The 13,300-nt window shown below is 39.8% G+C and overlaps 1 protein-coding gene and 1 long non-coding RNA gene across 3 annotated transcripts; one reads left to right on the forward strand and one right to left on the reverse strand.

Annotated features, from left to right (window-relative positions):
* Positions 1-727: 727 nt before the first annotated feature.
* LOC113033715 (uncharacterized) lies at positions 728-5,041 on the reverse strand. The gene is made up of 3 exons (XR_003274062.1): positions 4,916-5,041; positions 4,301-4,506; positions 728-1,633 (listed from the first exon to the last, which is right to left on the reverse strand). It is a non-coding gene; the product is annotated as an uncharacterized LOC113033715 (long non-coding RNA).
* A 698-nt stretch (positions 5,042-5,739) lies between these two features.
* rnf34a (ring finger protein 34a) lies at positions 5,740-12,970 on the forward strand. 2 transcript variants are annotated; one of them, XM_026188030.1, is made up of 8 exons: positions 5,740-5,927; positions 6,453-6,671; positions 7,412-7,798; positions 8,250-8,312; positions 8,646-8,847; positions 10,330-10,359; positions 10,579-10,620; positions 11,176-12,970. In XM_026188030.1, exons 1-8 carry the CDS (start codon positions 5,922-5,924, stop codon positions 11,361-11,363), a joined length of 1,137 nt encoding a protein of 378 aa, XP_026043815.1. In that variant the 5' UTR covers positions 5,740-5,921; the 3' UTR covers positions 11,364-12,970. The 2 variants fall into 2 exon arrangements, with proteins under 2 accessions (XP_026043815.1, XP_026043816.1); XM_026188031.1 differs by lacking the exon at positions 10,579-10,620.
* The last annotated feature ends 330 nt before the right edge of the window (positions 12,971-13,300 follow it).

A 13,300-nucleotide genomic window follows, 5' to 3' on the forward strand; every position in this document is an offset into this window, starting at 1 on the left:
AATTATTGTCATAGATACGAACCTATTGATTGAAACAGAATCATTGAATCATCATCCAAGATCACTGTTACTGTTCAGATTATTTTATCTCTTATTTTCCTCTAGAATGTTTTGAAAATCAGCATTTGATCACCAGACTTTTTAAAAGTTTATTTTGATCCTATTGTTTACGTGTGTAATTGCATTTGTATTGAAATTATGACAGGAAAACCCTCAATCAAATTGTATCTTTGATATCTAATAATAATATTAACAATAATGTTACATATGTAATATGTACACAATAATAATGTGCAAACAAACAAGAAAAATAACAAAAAATGTCAATTTTTTTCTAATACCCTGTGTATATATATATATATAAAAACCACATATGACCACAACTCCAAATGTGCAATTGTCACTGCATCTAAACATGACATATTACAAAAAGGTAGAAACATAATATGCAATATGTTCTGAAGCTGGTACTGGTGCAGTTAACTTTGCTTTAGGCTCCCATACACAGTAGGTGTTACTTACTATACGTGCAGTGCAGTATTACTTTAACTTGTAATATGTTATAATAAGCAAGTCACTTCTATATTTATGAGGATGTAGACAATAATGTTGGCTGATATGTAAAACTATGAGATATCGAGTGCAGGGAAGATATTGATCGATCAGATTCATGAATGTGTTAGGTACTTAAGCCACAATTAGAGAGTGAAACAGAGACTGACACTGGTTGAAATGTATAGTAAATATTTTATTTTGAACTTTTATGCTGAACTACAAACTGTGAACTGTGCGATCTCTGCGACCTGTGGTGCCTGGTTTACTGTGTGTAAAACTGCGCAGGTTCCCATGTGTCATCCCACACTTTGCCACTGTCAGGAGAAAAACATAACAAAAAACAACGACAAGCACACACAAAATAGGATAATTTAGGTTGTGACATATGACAATTTTTTAGGATGAAATATCTTCTATATTCATGTCATGCTTTATACACCTTCATTGTAATATAAATCAAGTCAGAGAGTAATAATATATGTAGTAGATGTCAAGCAGGACCACAGCAGCAGCCACGATCCATCGGAAGCTGCTGGATGAGAGAGCACAGAAACTCCAGGGAAGAAGTCTAGTTAGTAACATGCATGAACTGCATTACTGAGACATGTATGTTTACAGATGGTGAGGGAGAGGGGGAGAGTTTTCAGTAAAAGGAGACGTGACTGCATCTTCAACCAATACTGAGCCTGCATAACCCTGAAAGAGACAGACAGAGAGGGGGGGGGGACACTAACCCCCAGCAGTCTGGTCCTATTACAGCATAACTAAGGGCTGAGCTGAACCAGCCCTAACTATAAGCTCTATAAAGAAGTAAAGTCTTATGCCTACTCTTAAAAGTGTTGACCATGTCCACCTCCAAAACTCATAATGGACTTTGGAGGTGGACAGCTATCAAGCTCCTCACAGAAGAGGAGCTCGATAGCTAAAAGCTCCCAATTTACTTTAGTCCAAATACATGAATTCAAATTGAGGTGATAACTATTTATCAACAATATGAATGTCTGTTCCCGTCCAACAAAGTTGTTACTACATACCATGTTGAGCAGGGTTTCCACTTGACTTTAACTTCTTCTTTTTCCTAAAAAACATGATAAACAAACAATTAATTAAGAAAGACATGCAAGTTGCATACAAAAAGGAGCTTATAAACATTTGTGTACTATTGAATGGCTCAATATATTATACAATTAGTTTACAAAAACATAAGAACCACTACAATGCTTGTACTGCCAGCATCGAGTGCATGTCAGCAAAGCAACACTGCTTACATTGTGGCTCACAAGCAAAACTAACTGAAGCAGATGTTACTGAATGGGAAGGAGCACCTCCACATCAATCACTCCTTCTGAGCATGATGTCAGGAGGACTTTAAAGAACGTAAACATCAGGAAGGCAGCACGACCAGGTCGTATCAGGTGGTATGTTCTTATTTAATGTCCTATTTGGAGCGAAATACAGACTCAGTGGCTGAATTAGTGTAGATTCATCAAATACAAAAGCTTATAGATAGTCAGTCAGGCACAGTTCAAATCCGGGAAGTCCAAAGACGCAAACAAATCTGCACAACAGCAGGCTAAATTACTTACATTTACAACTCTCCTGTCTACTATCTCTTCATATATTCATATGTTTCGTACATTTACAGTACCATAACATCTAACCTTTCCTTGTCCTTTTGTTTTGTTTGGGACATCCGAGGTGTACACCGTAGAAATTGAGGGAGATGCAGGATGTGGAGATGGAGAGGAGGATGCAGGAGGAAGCAGAGACGAAGAGGAGGATGCAGGAGGAAGCAGAGATGGAGAGGACAGAGAGGAAGATGCAGGAGGAAGCAGAGATGAAGAGGAGGATGCAGGAGGAAGCAGAGATGGAGAGGAAGATGCAGGAGGAAGCAGAGATGGAGAGGAGGATGCAGGAGGAAGCAGAGACGGAGAGGAGGATGCAGGAGGAAGCAGAGACGGAGAGGAGGATGCAGGAGAAAGCAGAGATGGAGAGGAGGATGCAGGAGAAAGCAGAGATGAAGAGGAGGATGCAGGAGGAAGCAGAGATGGAGAGGAGGATGCAGGAGAAAGCAGAGATGAAGAGGAGGATGCAGGAGGAAGCAGCGATGAAGAGGAGGATGCAGGAGGAAGCAGAGATGAAGAGAAGGATGCAGGAGGAAGCAGAGACGAAGAGGAGGATGCAGGAGGAAGCAGAGATGAAGAGGAGGATGCAGGAGGCTGAGAGAGGGAAGAGGAGGATGCAGGAGAAAGCAGAGACGGAGAGGAGGATGCAGGAGGAAGCAGAGATGAAGAGGAGGATGCAGGAGAAAGCAGAGATGAAGAGGAGGATGCAGGAGGAAGCAGAGATGGAGAGGAGGATACAGGAGAAAGCAGAGATGAAGAGGAGGATGCAGGAGGAAGCAGAGATGAAGAGGAGGATGCAGGAGGCTGACAGAGGGAAGATGTTGGTACAGGCTCTAAATGAAGAATAAATTCCTCGTTTAGAGCCTCTGGGTCTGGGACTGATCCAGCATCGACACTGTCAGCAGAGGATGATCCAGCTGCTGGTGTAGAACTTTTAGCAGGAGGTGAAGCTTGTAATTCTGCAAAATTTTAAATATTAAATATTCATTAAAATGGGTTGAAAAAATGTACAGTACACATAAACACATAAGTAGTGATTTGCATGTTTTCAGTTAAGTTTTTACTAAAGTTACAACTTGTGAATATTGGCATCAAATATGTCATCTCACACACTCACTGACTCAAATCATTCAGTACAAGTGCCCTCTAGGGTAGTGTGACATCTGTAGTGCTTTTCTACATTGTACATTAATAAATTAATGAGTGTGACTATAAATCCAGATAGCTAATGACTTTTTTCCTCTGATGACACTACTTTCCTGACTTTGTAGTGCATAACATTTGACACTTCAAGCTAGTACTGTGACTTAGGAGTTTTGTACAATGGTGATGCTAACTACCTCAGGGAGGTAATCAGGTAACCTCTTAAGAAGTATATAAGTTATTTAAGAATCTTGGTGTTCATATTGGTAACATTATAACATTTGTTATACTAGAAAGTCTCGAAGAGAATTATCAGGTCTGGTTTTCGTGAAGATTTTTAAAATTACATTTGTATATACATGAGTGTGAAAGACCATACTATACACACACACACATACAAAATTGTTCAGGTGGGTAACACCAGAGGTTCAGTATGGCTAGCTTTGGTGATGTGAACGCCACATGGGGAGGTAATAAGGCATATATAACACTATTTTATGTTAGCAACAGGACATGTAGGGCAGCTGTCACCTCACAGCAAGAAGGTTACTGGTCTGAACCTTGGCTGAATAATAGAATAGAATAGAACAGAACAGAATAGAGTAGAGTAGAATAGAATAGAATAGCTGGTGACTGTTAACTATCCTCATCCTCACCATCTTGTTTGTCTCTGTGTACCCCGTGGTGATCTGCCTTCTTATCTAGGGTGTACCATGAGTATCACCCAAAGACAGCTAGGATAGGCTACCTGATAAGGACACCTGGTTACAGATAATGGACAAAGCATAGTGTGATGATGTTATTCTGATGTGAATAACGTTTTTATTTATGCTCTTTTATAAATTAATATTTTATGTGTATATACATGTCTTGTTAGTTTCTTACTTCATGATATACAAGAAAACATTGACAACTGTGATCAATAAAGAATTGTCTAGCAGACCAACCACTTATTAGATCAGAACTTTTAAACTTACTGACAACTGGGCTGAATTAACCATCCTGCTCGCATTTCTGTTGTTTTTAACAGAGGCAGCCCAGTTACTGTTTTTAAACTGTTCTTGTTTTTTTTTCAATCACTCCTTTACGTTCAGGCTGCCCAGGCATCCACTGCATGTCTTCCTGTTGCAGGTGTTTGGAGCCTGACAGGAAGGGCATGGTTTGGTTTTTGGCTTTGTCATTTCTGCAAATGAAAATGGAACATGTAGGGATTATTTCAGGTCTGTTTTGGTGAAATGATTACAAAAATAATTTATGACCAAAGAAATAACTTATATTACGAGGCAGTATTACACCATATTTAGAAAAAAAATCAATTACGAGATTAAAGTCATTAATATTGAGTTAATTACGTGAATAGGGTTAAAAAAAACTGAATTGATTACAGAAAAGATACATTGCTAAAATCGAGCAGCACTAACATTAGCTGGGTGGCCAAGCAAGTGTCTTACACATGAGAATACATCACCAAAAATAAAATTAAATAAACTTTTGCAGAAGTAGTTCTCTTGGTACACAGACTGCTCTGTGAAAACATTTCAAGTTTAATATCAGTTTAACATGCAAATTACCCACAGTTTATTACAACTTACTTAGCTAGGATCTGCCTCGTGTCGAGTCGAAAGATTCGCTGCAGGACCGTGAGTTGAAAGATACATTTACTACGACTCCCAAGATGCATTGCAGTAAAAACCATCCAATCGCCTTGCTTAAGATCTGTTGACATGTCACTAAAGGCGCGCTGTAGATAAATATTGCAATTTGTAAAAAAAATAAAATAAAAAAATAAAATTTGCAATTTGTAATTACATAATTAAACACTGGGCCAGTTTATTTTCGTATTATCGCTGGTTATTATTTTAGAGTAAATAAAGGAATAACGGGTAGCACCAAGCTGTTGTTATCTTCATTTCCATAGCAACGGCGGTTGAGGATTATGGGTAGTGTGCAGTTACGGGATTAGTGACAGTGCGCCGTCTGCATTAATTGGTCTGATTGGTTGGAGCCGAGCGCATCCAAAACTATGGAGCCCCGCAGGGGACATGGGAGAAAAAAAAATTAAGACGGACTTTTGCGAGATCTCGCAAAAGCTCCGTATAAATAGAATTACAAGAGCATATGTATATTAAAAAAAATAACAGTCATTATTGAAGTATCTGTTTATGGTTCAAAGAGTGGCAACCTGAGAAGAATTAGAAGGGGCACACTTGTGGAATGATGATGAATTAAAACTTAAATTAATATTTGTTTGTCTGTTTCAGAGCAAAGATAGGATTATCACTGTCTGCGAATCAGTCTATCTTATCTTCTAAAATTATTATCTTCATTTGTGTATGTTTTGGCGAAATTTGATTATAAAGTGCCTACATATTTTTGTTCATTTTTGTGGACAATTTCTGCAAGTTAACAGTAGGTGGCACTAATGCGTCGCCTGGCTGCAATAAGACCACAGAAGCAGCAGTACAGCGGCGGTGGACTCGGGAGTTGGTTTCATCACATTACGTTCAGAGAAGATACTTTATCTAAATAAGCGACGCTACGCATTGCAATGGTTACACTGACAGTCTCTTTTGTCTTGGTAGACACGCCGGAGTTGCAATGAAGGTATTTTTTTCTTTACATAACCTTTGTTCCAATTATCTGTCTGATTAGATTTTCGCTAGCACCAAACGGCTAACGCAAGCTTCAGGTCGCTGACGTTTCTGGGCTTGTGCTGGCTAAATACTCAAAACGGCCGGACAAACAGCCACTCTGGCACCTGTCACTCAACACTGATTTGACGTTAAGATTATTTAGTTACATTAGGTTTCCAGGTGAATATTGGTCTAGCTTTTTTTCTGCTTTTTTGTGACATTAGGTACCTTAAGTGCTTTTACTGTTGACATTTACTTTATCTATTCACATCTTGTGCTTTATGAACAGCTCGTACAAACCCCTTCTAGTAGTTTCATGTATTATAATCATGTATAATATGCACATATATGTGACCTTGTGGTGCTTGTGGTAACCGTGTATAAATTATACTGATGGGCCTTTGTGGCTGACATATTGTCAGTAAGAACAAGATGTTCTTCAGGATTCAACGTGAAGACACTAAATACTGAAGTAAAGGTGTTTTGTAAATGTCAGGCAGGGGCCTCTTCCATGTGGGCTTCATGCTGTGGTCTGCTGAATGAAGTCATGGGTACTGGGGCCGTCAGAGGCCAGCAGCCAGGGTTCGGGGCCGGTGCTGGACCCTTCAGATTTGCCCCCAGTGCGGGATATTCCACGTACCCGCCCACCAGCTCAGGGAGTCCCAGTCTTGTATGCAAGGCCTGTGGTCAGGCCTTCTCAGTCTTCAGGAGGAAGGTAGGTGCCTGGGTGTTCTGTCTAATACAAACATATTACCTGGTCTGATAAGGAGGAAACATATTAAATGAATTATTTAGACAGAAGTACTGTGGGCATGGAGAGTGTGCGTGCTTAGCTCATTTTCTCATGTGCATTTTTAATGGGTGTTCTTTTTTTTTTTTTTTTTTTTTTTTTTTTTTTGAAGAAAAAAGCATGTAATTATAAAGGTTTAAACGAATTCAAATAGTTAAAAAGAGGCTAACTGGTTTTCTAGAGTGCTGACATGATGAATATTTATTTGTCCTGGGACAAAAAGGCACAAGTTGGGAGGCAGATGGACCAACATGCTAGTGCTCTAATATCTTCATGCTCAGGCTCTCACTCTGTCTGAACCCTCTGCACACCACCATGCCGGTCTAATCCCATATCTTGCATTTATTACTCTTTGATGTTTGTCACATGAAAGAAAGCACCTCCTGTCTCTGTCTGCATGGGAAGAGCAGATGTGAGTGATAGAAATGCAATAAAGCTCTGGTGGCATTCAGTGATTTATTAAATGGTTTTGGTATTTTTCCTGTTTTGACTGTAATAGCAATATTTATTATAAAATATATGTGCATATAAGGAGGAGAATGAGACGGGTTACATTTTTGTCTGTGACGTCTTCCTGCGATGAGATACCTTGCAGTAGCACATGGCGGAAGGTGTGCATAAATCACTAATTCCCTCATTTCCATCACCTTGTTTATCTTCCTCAGTATATTTGCTGCGACTGCAAGAAGGGCTTCTGCTCTCTGTGCTCCGTGCTTCAGGAGAATTTACGCATTTGTGCCACGTGTCATTTGCTGAAGGCGACGGCCTTTCAGCGGCCGCGGCTCATGCGTCTCAGAGTGAAGGACCTGCGTCAGTACTTGCTGCTGCGTAACATCCCCACCGACACCTGCAGGGAGAAGGAAGATCTGGTGGACTTGGTTCTCTGTCATCAAGGAATCGAGGAAGAGGAGGACCCCGACATGACCAGCCTTCAGTCGCGTTCCCTGTACACTCCAACCCCTTCTACCACACAGTCTGCCTCCGAGCTGTCTGCGTTCGCTGCCTCTCAGGAGGAAGCGCTCAGCAGGAGCGATAGCTCTGACACCAACCAGGTCAGAACCAGGTTAAACACATGTATGCAAATAACATACTCTCCAGACCTCTACAGATATTTATGTAGTAATACTTTTCTGTTGGTGCAACGCATACATTTCTAAGAAATTCACGTGAGTGTTTTCCAGAAAATGAGTCGGTTAGAGTTCACTGCTCATCCTTTCAGCTAAATTTGCACACCAACTAAATAAAAACAAATCAGGACTCTAGAAAGCAATAAAAGAAAGCAAATAAGCTAGAAGAGAGCCCAACCTCAAGCAGCCAGGAGCCACTATAAATACTTGTACCAGGCCTGATTATAGAGCAGTAAGCTTGTCTTTGAATGGAACGTACCAGGCATTGTTGTTTCCAGTGTATCAATGGGCTGGCTGAGGTCTGTCTAATCCTAATCTTCTGTTGGCGGCATGCTTCTTGTGTGCAGTGCATACGATGTTTGTTGTTGCCTTTCAGGATTTGGGAGACGGTACATCAGTGTCTCTTCTCAACTTGGATCCCAGTGAAGACACTCCTGAGGTCTTTCTATTTATTTTCCTTTTAATAAAAGTGAATTCATGCATTATTGCTGATAAAACTGTGGTGCAAGTATTAGAGAGCAGTGTGATGAATGCTTAGATGCTTTTGGGTGACTTGGGTTGAAAATCAATGAAAAGAATTTTATTCATCTAAGATCCCAGAAACAGTTCTGCTTACTTGGAGATATGAAAACTCAGTTATGCGTTCATGTTTGCAGACAGTTTAAAAAACAAACAAACAAATAAATTATAATGATTAACAAGAAGCAGAATATGATGAAAAAAGAGTATTGTGTGCATAATATTTCATTTAGTGGTGTTTCCTGTCCTGTAGGTTAGTCCTCAGACTCGACGTTGGGCCAGAGCATCCCTCTCAGACATCTCCAGTTTACGGGATATTGAGGGCCTGTCTGTCAGGCAGCTGAAAGAGATACTGGCCAGGAATTTTGTCAACTATTCAGGGTGCTGTGAGAAGTGGGAGCTGGTGGAGCGTGTCAGCAGACTTTACAGGGAGACTGAAGAGAACAGGAAATCATGTGGGTATTAACTTTCTTACTGTGTTTAAATCCTGTGGGGGGGGGGGGGGCTGTCAGCTCTAAAGCAGTCCTGTTTTTTTTATTTCCTATAGAAATCATCTATAGTATATGAAATGTTTGTAATAGTTAAGATCTTTTGCACATAAACGTGGTCTTATCTTCATCTAAATAACAATCACAGACAAATGTGACTAAACTAATAAAACACAAACACTCATTTTGTCGCATCTTTATTAAAGACTCTGAATAGATACTCACAGTCCAGGCTGGAAGAGTTTATTAACCTCTGTGCTAATTACTTCTCTAAAAAGTCCAGTGTTCAGGTAATAGAGGATAGAGGTTACCTTTCAGGTTAGTAACCAGTCCTTGCATGTCTTTATTAAGTCTGCTGTTCTCAAGAACAAAAAGCGACTGGTGTGGTGCGAAGCATTAAGCAGCCTGCTCAGTCTCTCAGAAGGCTGAAATCTTTGGTCATGTGTAAATTTTGAGAAAAATCACTGAACAATAGGATACGATTAACGTAAACTACTACAGATCTTCTGGATATCCTAAAAGTTGTAGGACATTATTGTAGGATATGTTCAGCCAACAAAAGTTTAAGTGAACACAGCGGTATGTTTGGAGTGAAGAAAAGTCCTTCACACCTATCTGTGAAGCGCGGTCAGTGCACAGTGTAAAAGGTGGGCGTAGCTACCGTGATGTCATCTGTTTGTTTCTGATGTTGTGTTTTGAAGTCTTGAGATTTGTATTTTCATCCTTGCCATCTTTTTTTTTTTTTTTTTTTTTTTTCATTTGAAAAAGAAATAAATACAAACTGATTTGATGAGGGTGGCTAGGCTAACAGTGAAAGTGCTTACTTATTAGCTAACAACTTGTCAATCACAAGCCGGCAGCACGACATCCATAATCCTGTTTTTTGGAATGTAGTATAACCAAGATTTACAAACTAAAGCTAATTTCTTATTCGGTATAATCCAAAATAAGTCACTGAGGCCCTGTCCTACAGACATCTAGAGGACCAGAAGTCTTTTTTTACAGCCATTGCTGTGAATAGGAGAAAATCAGAAGTCCTGACCTTAATTTAACTGAGATGACCTAAAGAAGAATCAAGATATTTTAGAATTACTGATGAACTGAAACCATTATGTAGGCGGCTTGAATCTAAATTCCTCCTGACAGTTGTGCAAGTCTCGAGCAGCTATAGGAAATGTTTAAAAAAGCTGTGGTTGCTTACAAAAACAGACTGTACCATTTAATAAACTGTAGAGTTAACCTTCTCCAGCCTGTACTGTGAGCCAGTAATAAAGATAATAAAGACAGTAGAAGTAGAGCTGTGTTTATAATTAATATCAGACCGCATTTTATCAGCAAGTTAAACATAGAAATCCAGCTAACTTCAAAGAGTTTACAAACCTTTTCAACTGCATCATGTTGTGTGGTCGAATGAAGTGTGTCAGTACATTTCATTTATTTCTCTTGCAGTGGAAAATGTGAGCAGCACTGTAACCACAGGTAAGTTTTCACCCAACTTCTGTGTGCAGTGTCCTAGATGTCATTGTTGGAACTACATCCTGTTTTTAACCACTGAAACTAAATATCTCTGCTTCCTCTGACAATATTATTTACTGCGAGTGCTATTGATAACTCACACAGGTAGGGTCATTTGAACGAGTTTTTCGTTTAGACTCCTGTTGATATGTCTCGCGCTTGCTTTACTCCTCCCTCATAAAGTGATGACCTTCCCCCCTCCCATCTGCAATGGTGCCATTGGAGGTAAGGCTTATACCTTGTGGTCACATGTTCCATCTATGAACCCATCTGCACCGCACCAGTGTTCGTTGTGAACCTGTTCTCATTTTCCATTCGACCCATTTCTTTGAAACATTTCCATACGTGGTTCTTCCTGTGAGGGGATATTGATGTTGCATTGAGGATGAAAGTTGAATGTTCATTTATCCCACTTAAGAAAATTGAAGATTGATTTTCATGGTGGATCAATCTCCTTCATCTATTCGTGTGTGTGTGTGTGTGTGTGTGTGTGTGTGTGTGTGTGTGTGTGTGTGTGTGTTGAATATGTGAAGTAATTATATTGAAAACTGGAGTATGTCAGCCCTGTGTGTTCACTCTGAGCTTGCTTCTAGAGATCAAAATTGTGTGGTTGACATAGTAACATCTTGACACTTAGAAACCGCAGGGGTTGTTATTTTGCAGGCGATTGTGGGCATGACCTACCTCGATCAGACAAGGGTGCTTTGTGAAGCTTTGAGTATTCCAGTGCTCTCTTACCCTTTACTCATTGTGTGGTTATATCACTCTCTTTTCTCGCAGATGGGGAGAACTGTCCACTGACGATTCACGACGACAACCTCTGCAGGATCTGCATGGACGCTACGATCGACTGCGTCCTCCTGGAGTGTGGACACATGGTCACTTGCACCAAGTGCGGCAAGAGGATGAATGAATGCCCGATCTGCAGGCAGTACGTCGTGAGAGCTGTGCACGTCTTCAAATCCTAATGCACCTCTGCAGCACCACTGCACCTGCTTCAGACTGAGACTGTACCTTAACCTCAACAATGCAGCTCGTAACCTTCAAATCCCCAAAAGACTCAGTCTGTGGATGTTTGTATTCCCTGAGGTCTCACTTTATTTGCACAGTGAAATCTAAGAAATGTCTTTCTGAAGAATTTTGACTATTCGCTTTCACGAGTGGGCAGAGCGTAGGAACGTACCCTCCAGCAAGTCATTCCTCAAGTTAACATATCTTCCATATCTGTGTTTATTCTCAAATGTCTTAAATGTATTTCTTACAGTTTTTCAAAGCAAAGAATGTGCGGCACGAGCCGCGTGCAGTCTTGTTAAACAACGCTTCACCCTCAGATCTGCCTGTAAACTGTAGCTGGTTCTCTACTCTGCTGGGCATTCCTGAGAGCACCTCACTTAACAACTGCTGCAAGTGACTACATATCTTCATGAGGGCGAGGGCACATGCTGAAGCTCAACATAGGAGAGTGTGAACTAGGTGCCAAATAATGCGTCATGCCCTTATGCTTCTCACCTTTTTTTTTCTTTTTTTTTTCTCCCCCCTTCCTTCAGCTGTGAGGGTTAGTGTTGGATTGTTGATTCCTCAGCATGTTTGACCAGAAAGCACTTTTCTTCACAACTGTGTTGATCCACTACTCGCAAGCGACCTAATAGTAGCTGAGTTAATGCGTGCTTATCTTTGAGCTGCTTGAGTTCAAAGCCGCTGTGATTTTTCAGATGGAGTTGACATATAATTGTTCTGTTCACTTATTTTGTTACATAGCTACTTGTATGCATTACACATTTTAAATGATCACACAACGTCTGTCGTTACAGCAATAGCTAACCTCCGCTGTCACCTCTTGATTTGTCTCTTTAGTGGAGACAAAGTACGAAAACCGGTGCTAACTCATCCCACCACCTTCCCCAACCACCTCCCGCGGAACTGTTTTTTTTGTTTTGTTTTTATTTGTCGTGTATTGTTGAGAATGGAATGAAGTGTCTTAACGAGTTGAATTTTCTCATGTAGGAGTAATGTATTGAACTAACTATTCAAAGATATAGCTATGAGTTTACTGACACCTGTGATATAGGAAGTAAATAGAAGTTAATGACTTGATGTATATTTGCATATATGGATCCATATGAGATATGTATATATCTATTTTTTTTTTTAATTATTTGATTGAAGTGGCCCAGGGATTGGGTTCAGTTTATATTTAGAGGTTTACATTTTTCCTGTCAGGTGATTTAAAATGTGTTTAATCTGCATTAATTTGCTTGAACCAGAGCATGACACTGCTTTACACCAGATAGGTCATATCCTACTCCTTAGATTGCCCCTACCCCTGAAACAAATTCTCTGCTTTTATTTTCCCACAAAACCCTGCTCTTTCACAAGCTTTTCGCTCTGTACTGTAACCCACAAAGTCAAAATTGCTGCTATTACAGTAAAGATGTCCGCTACAGTCATGCACAGTAGCGGATCAGGTTGCACTTTTTTCCTTTTACAGAGGGTTTAATTGTGTGCTAGGTTTGGTCTTTGTATTTGGGAATGTTGAACTTTTTATTTTGGTAATTAAAATTTCAATTGAAATCTGCATGTGTCTTTTACTGTCCTGGCTAATGATTACTGAGGAAGTGATCATGTCACAGCCTTTTAAGTTCCAAACACAAAATTGTTCAAGACAAGGCCTGGGTGGTGATGAGAGGTTTGTTTTAGAACACACTTCTTACTTCATTCTCTAAAATTGTATGGCGTTAAATTTGTGAAAAAAACAAAAATCAATCCAATAATTTCTTACAACTTAAACACAAACAAAAGTTAACTTGATCTAATTTCACTACTTCAAAAAGTGGTTAAAAAGAAAATTATTTTAAACCCTCTTATTGTATTTCTCTGATATTTGGCAAACATGACTTTTTTGCAA

Source organism: Astatotilapia calliptera, chromosome 12 (assembly GCF_900246225.1).
Source record: "Astatotilapia calliptera chromosome 12, fAstCal1.2, whole genome shotgun sequence".
NCBI lineage: Eukaryota > Metazoa > Chordata > Actinopteri > Cichliformes > Cichlidae > Astatotilapia > Astatotilapia calliptera.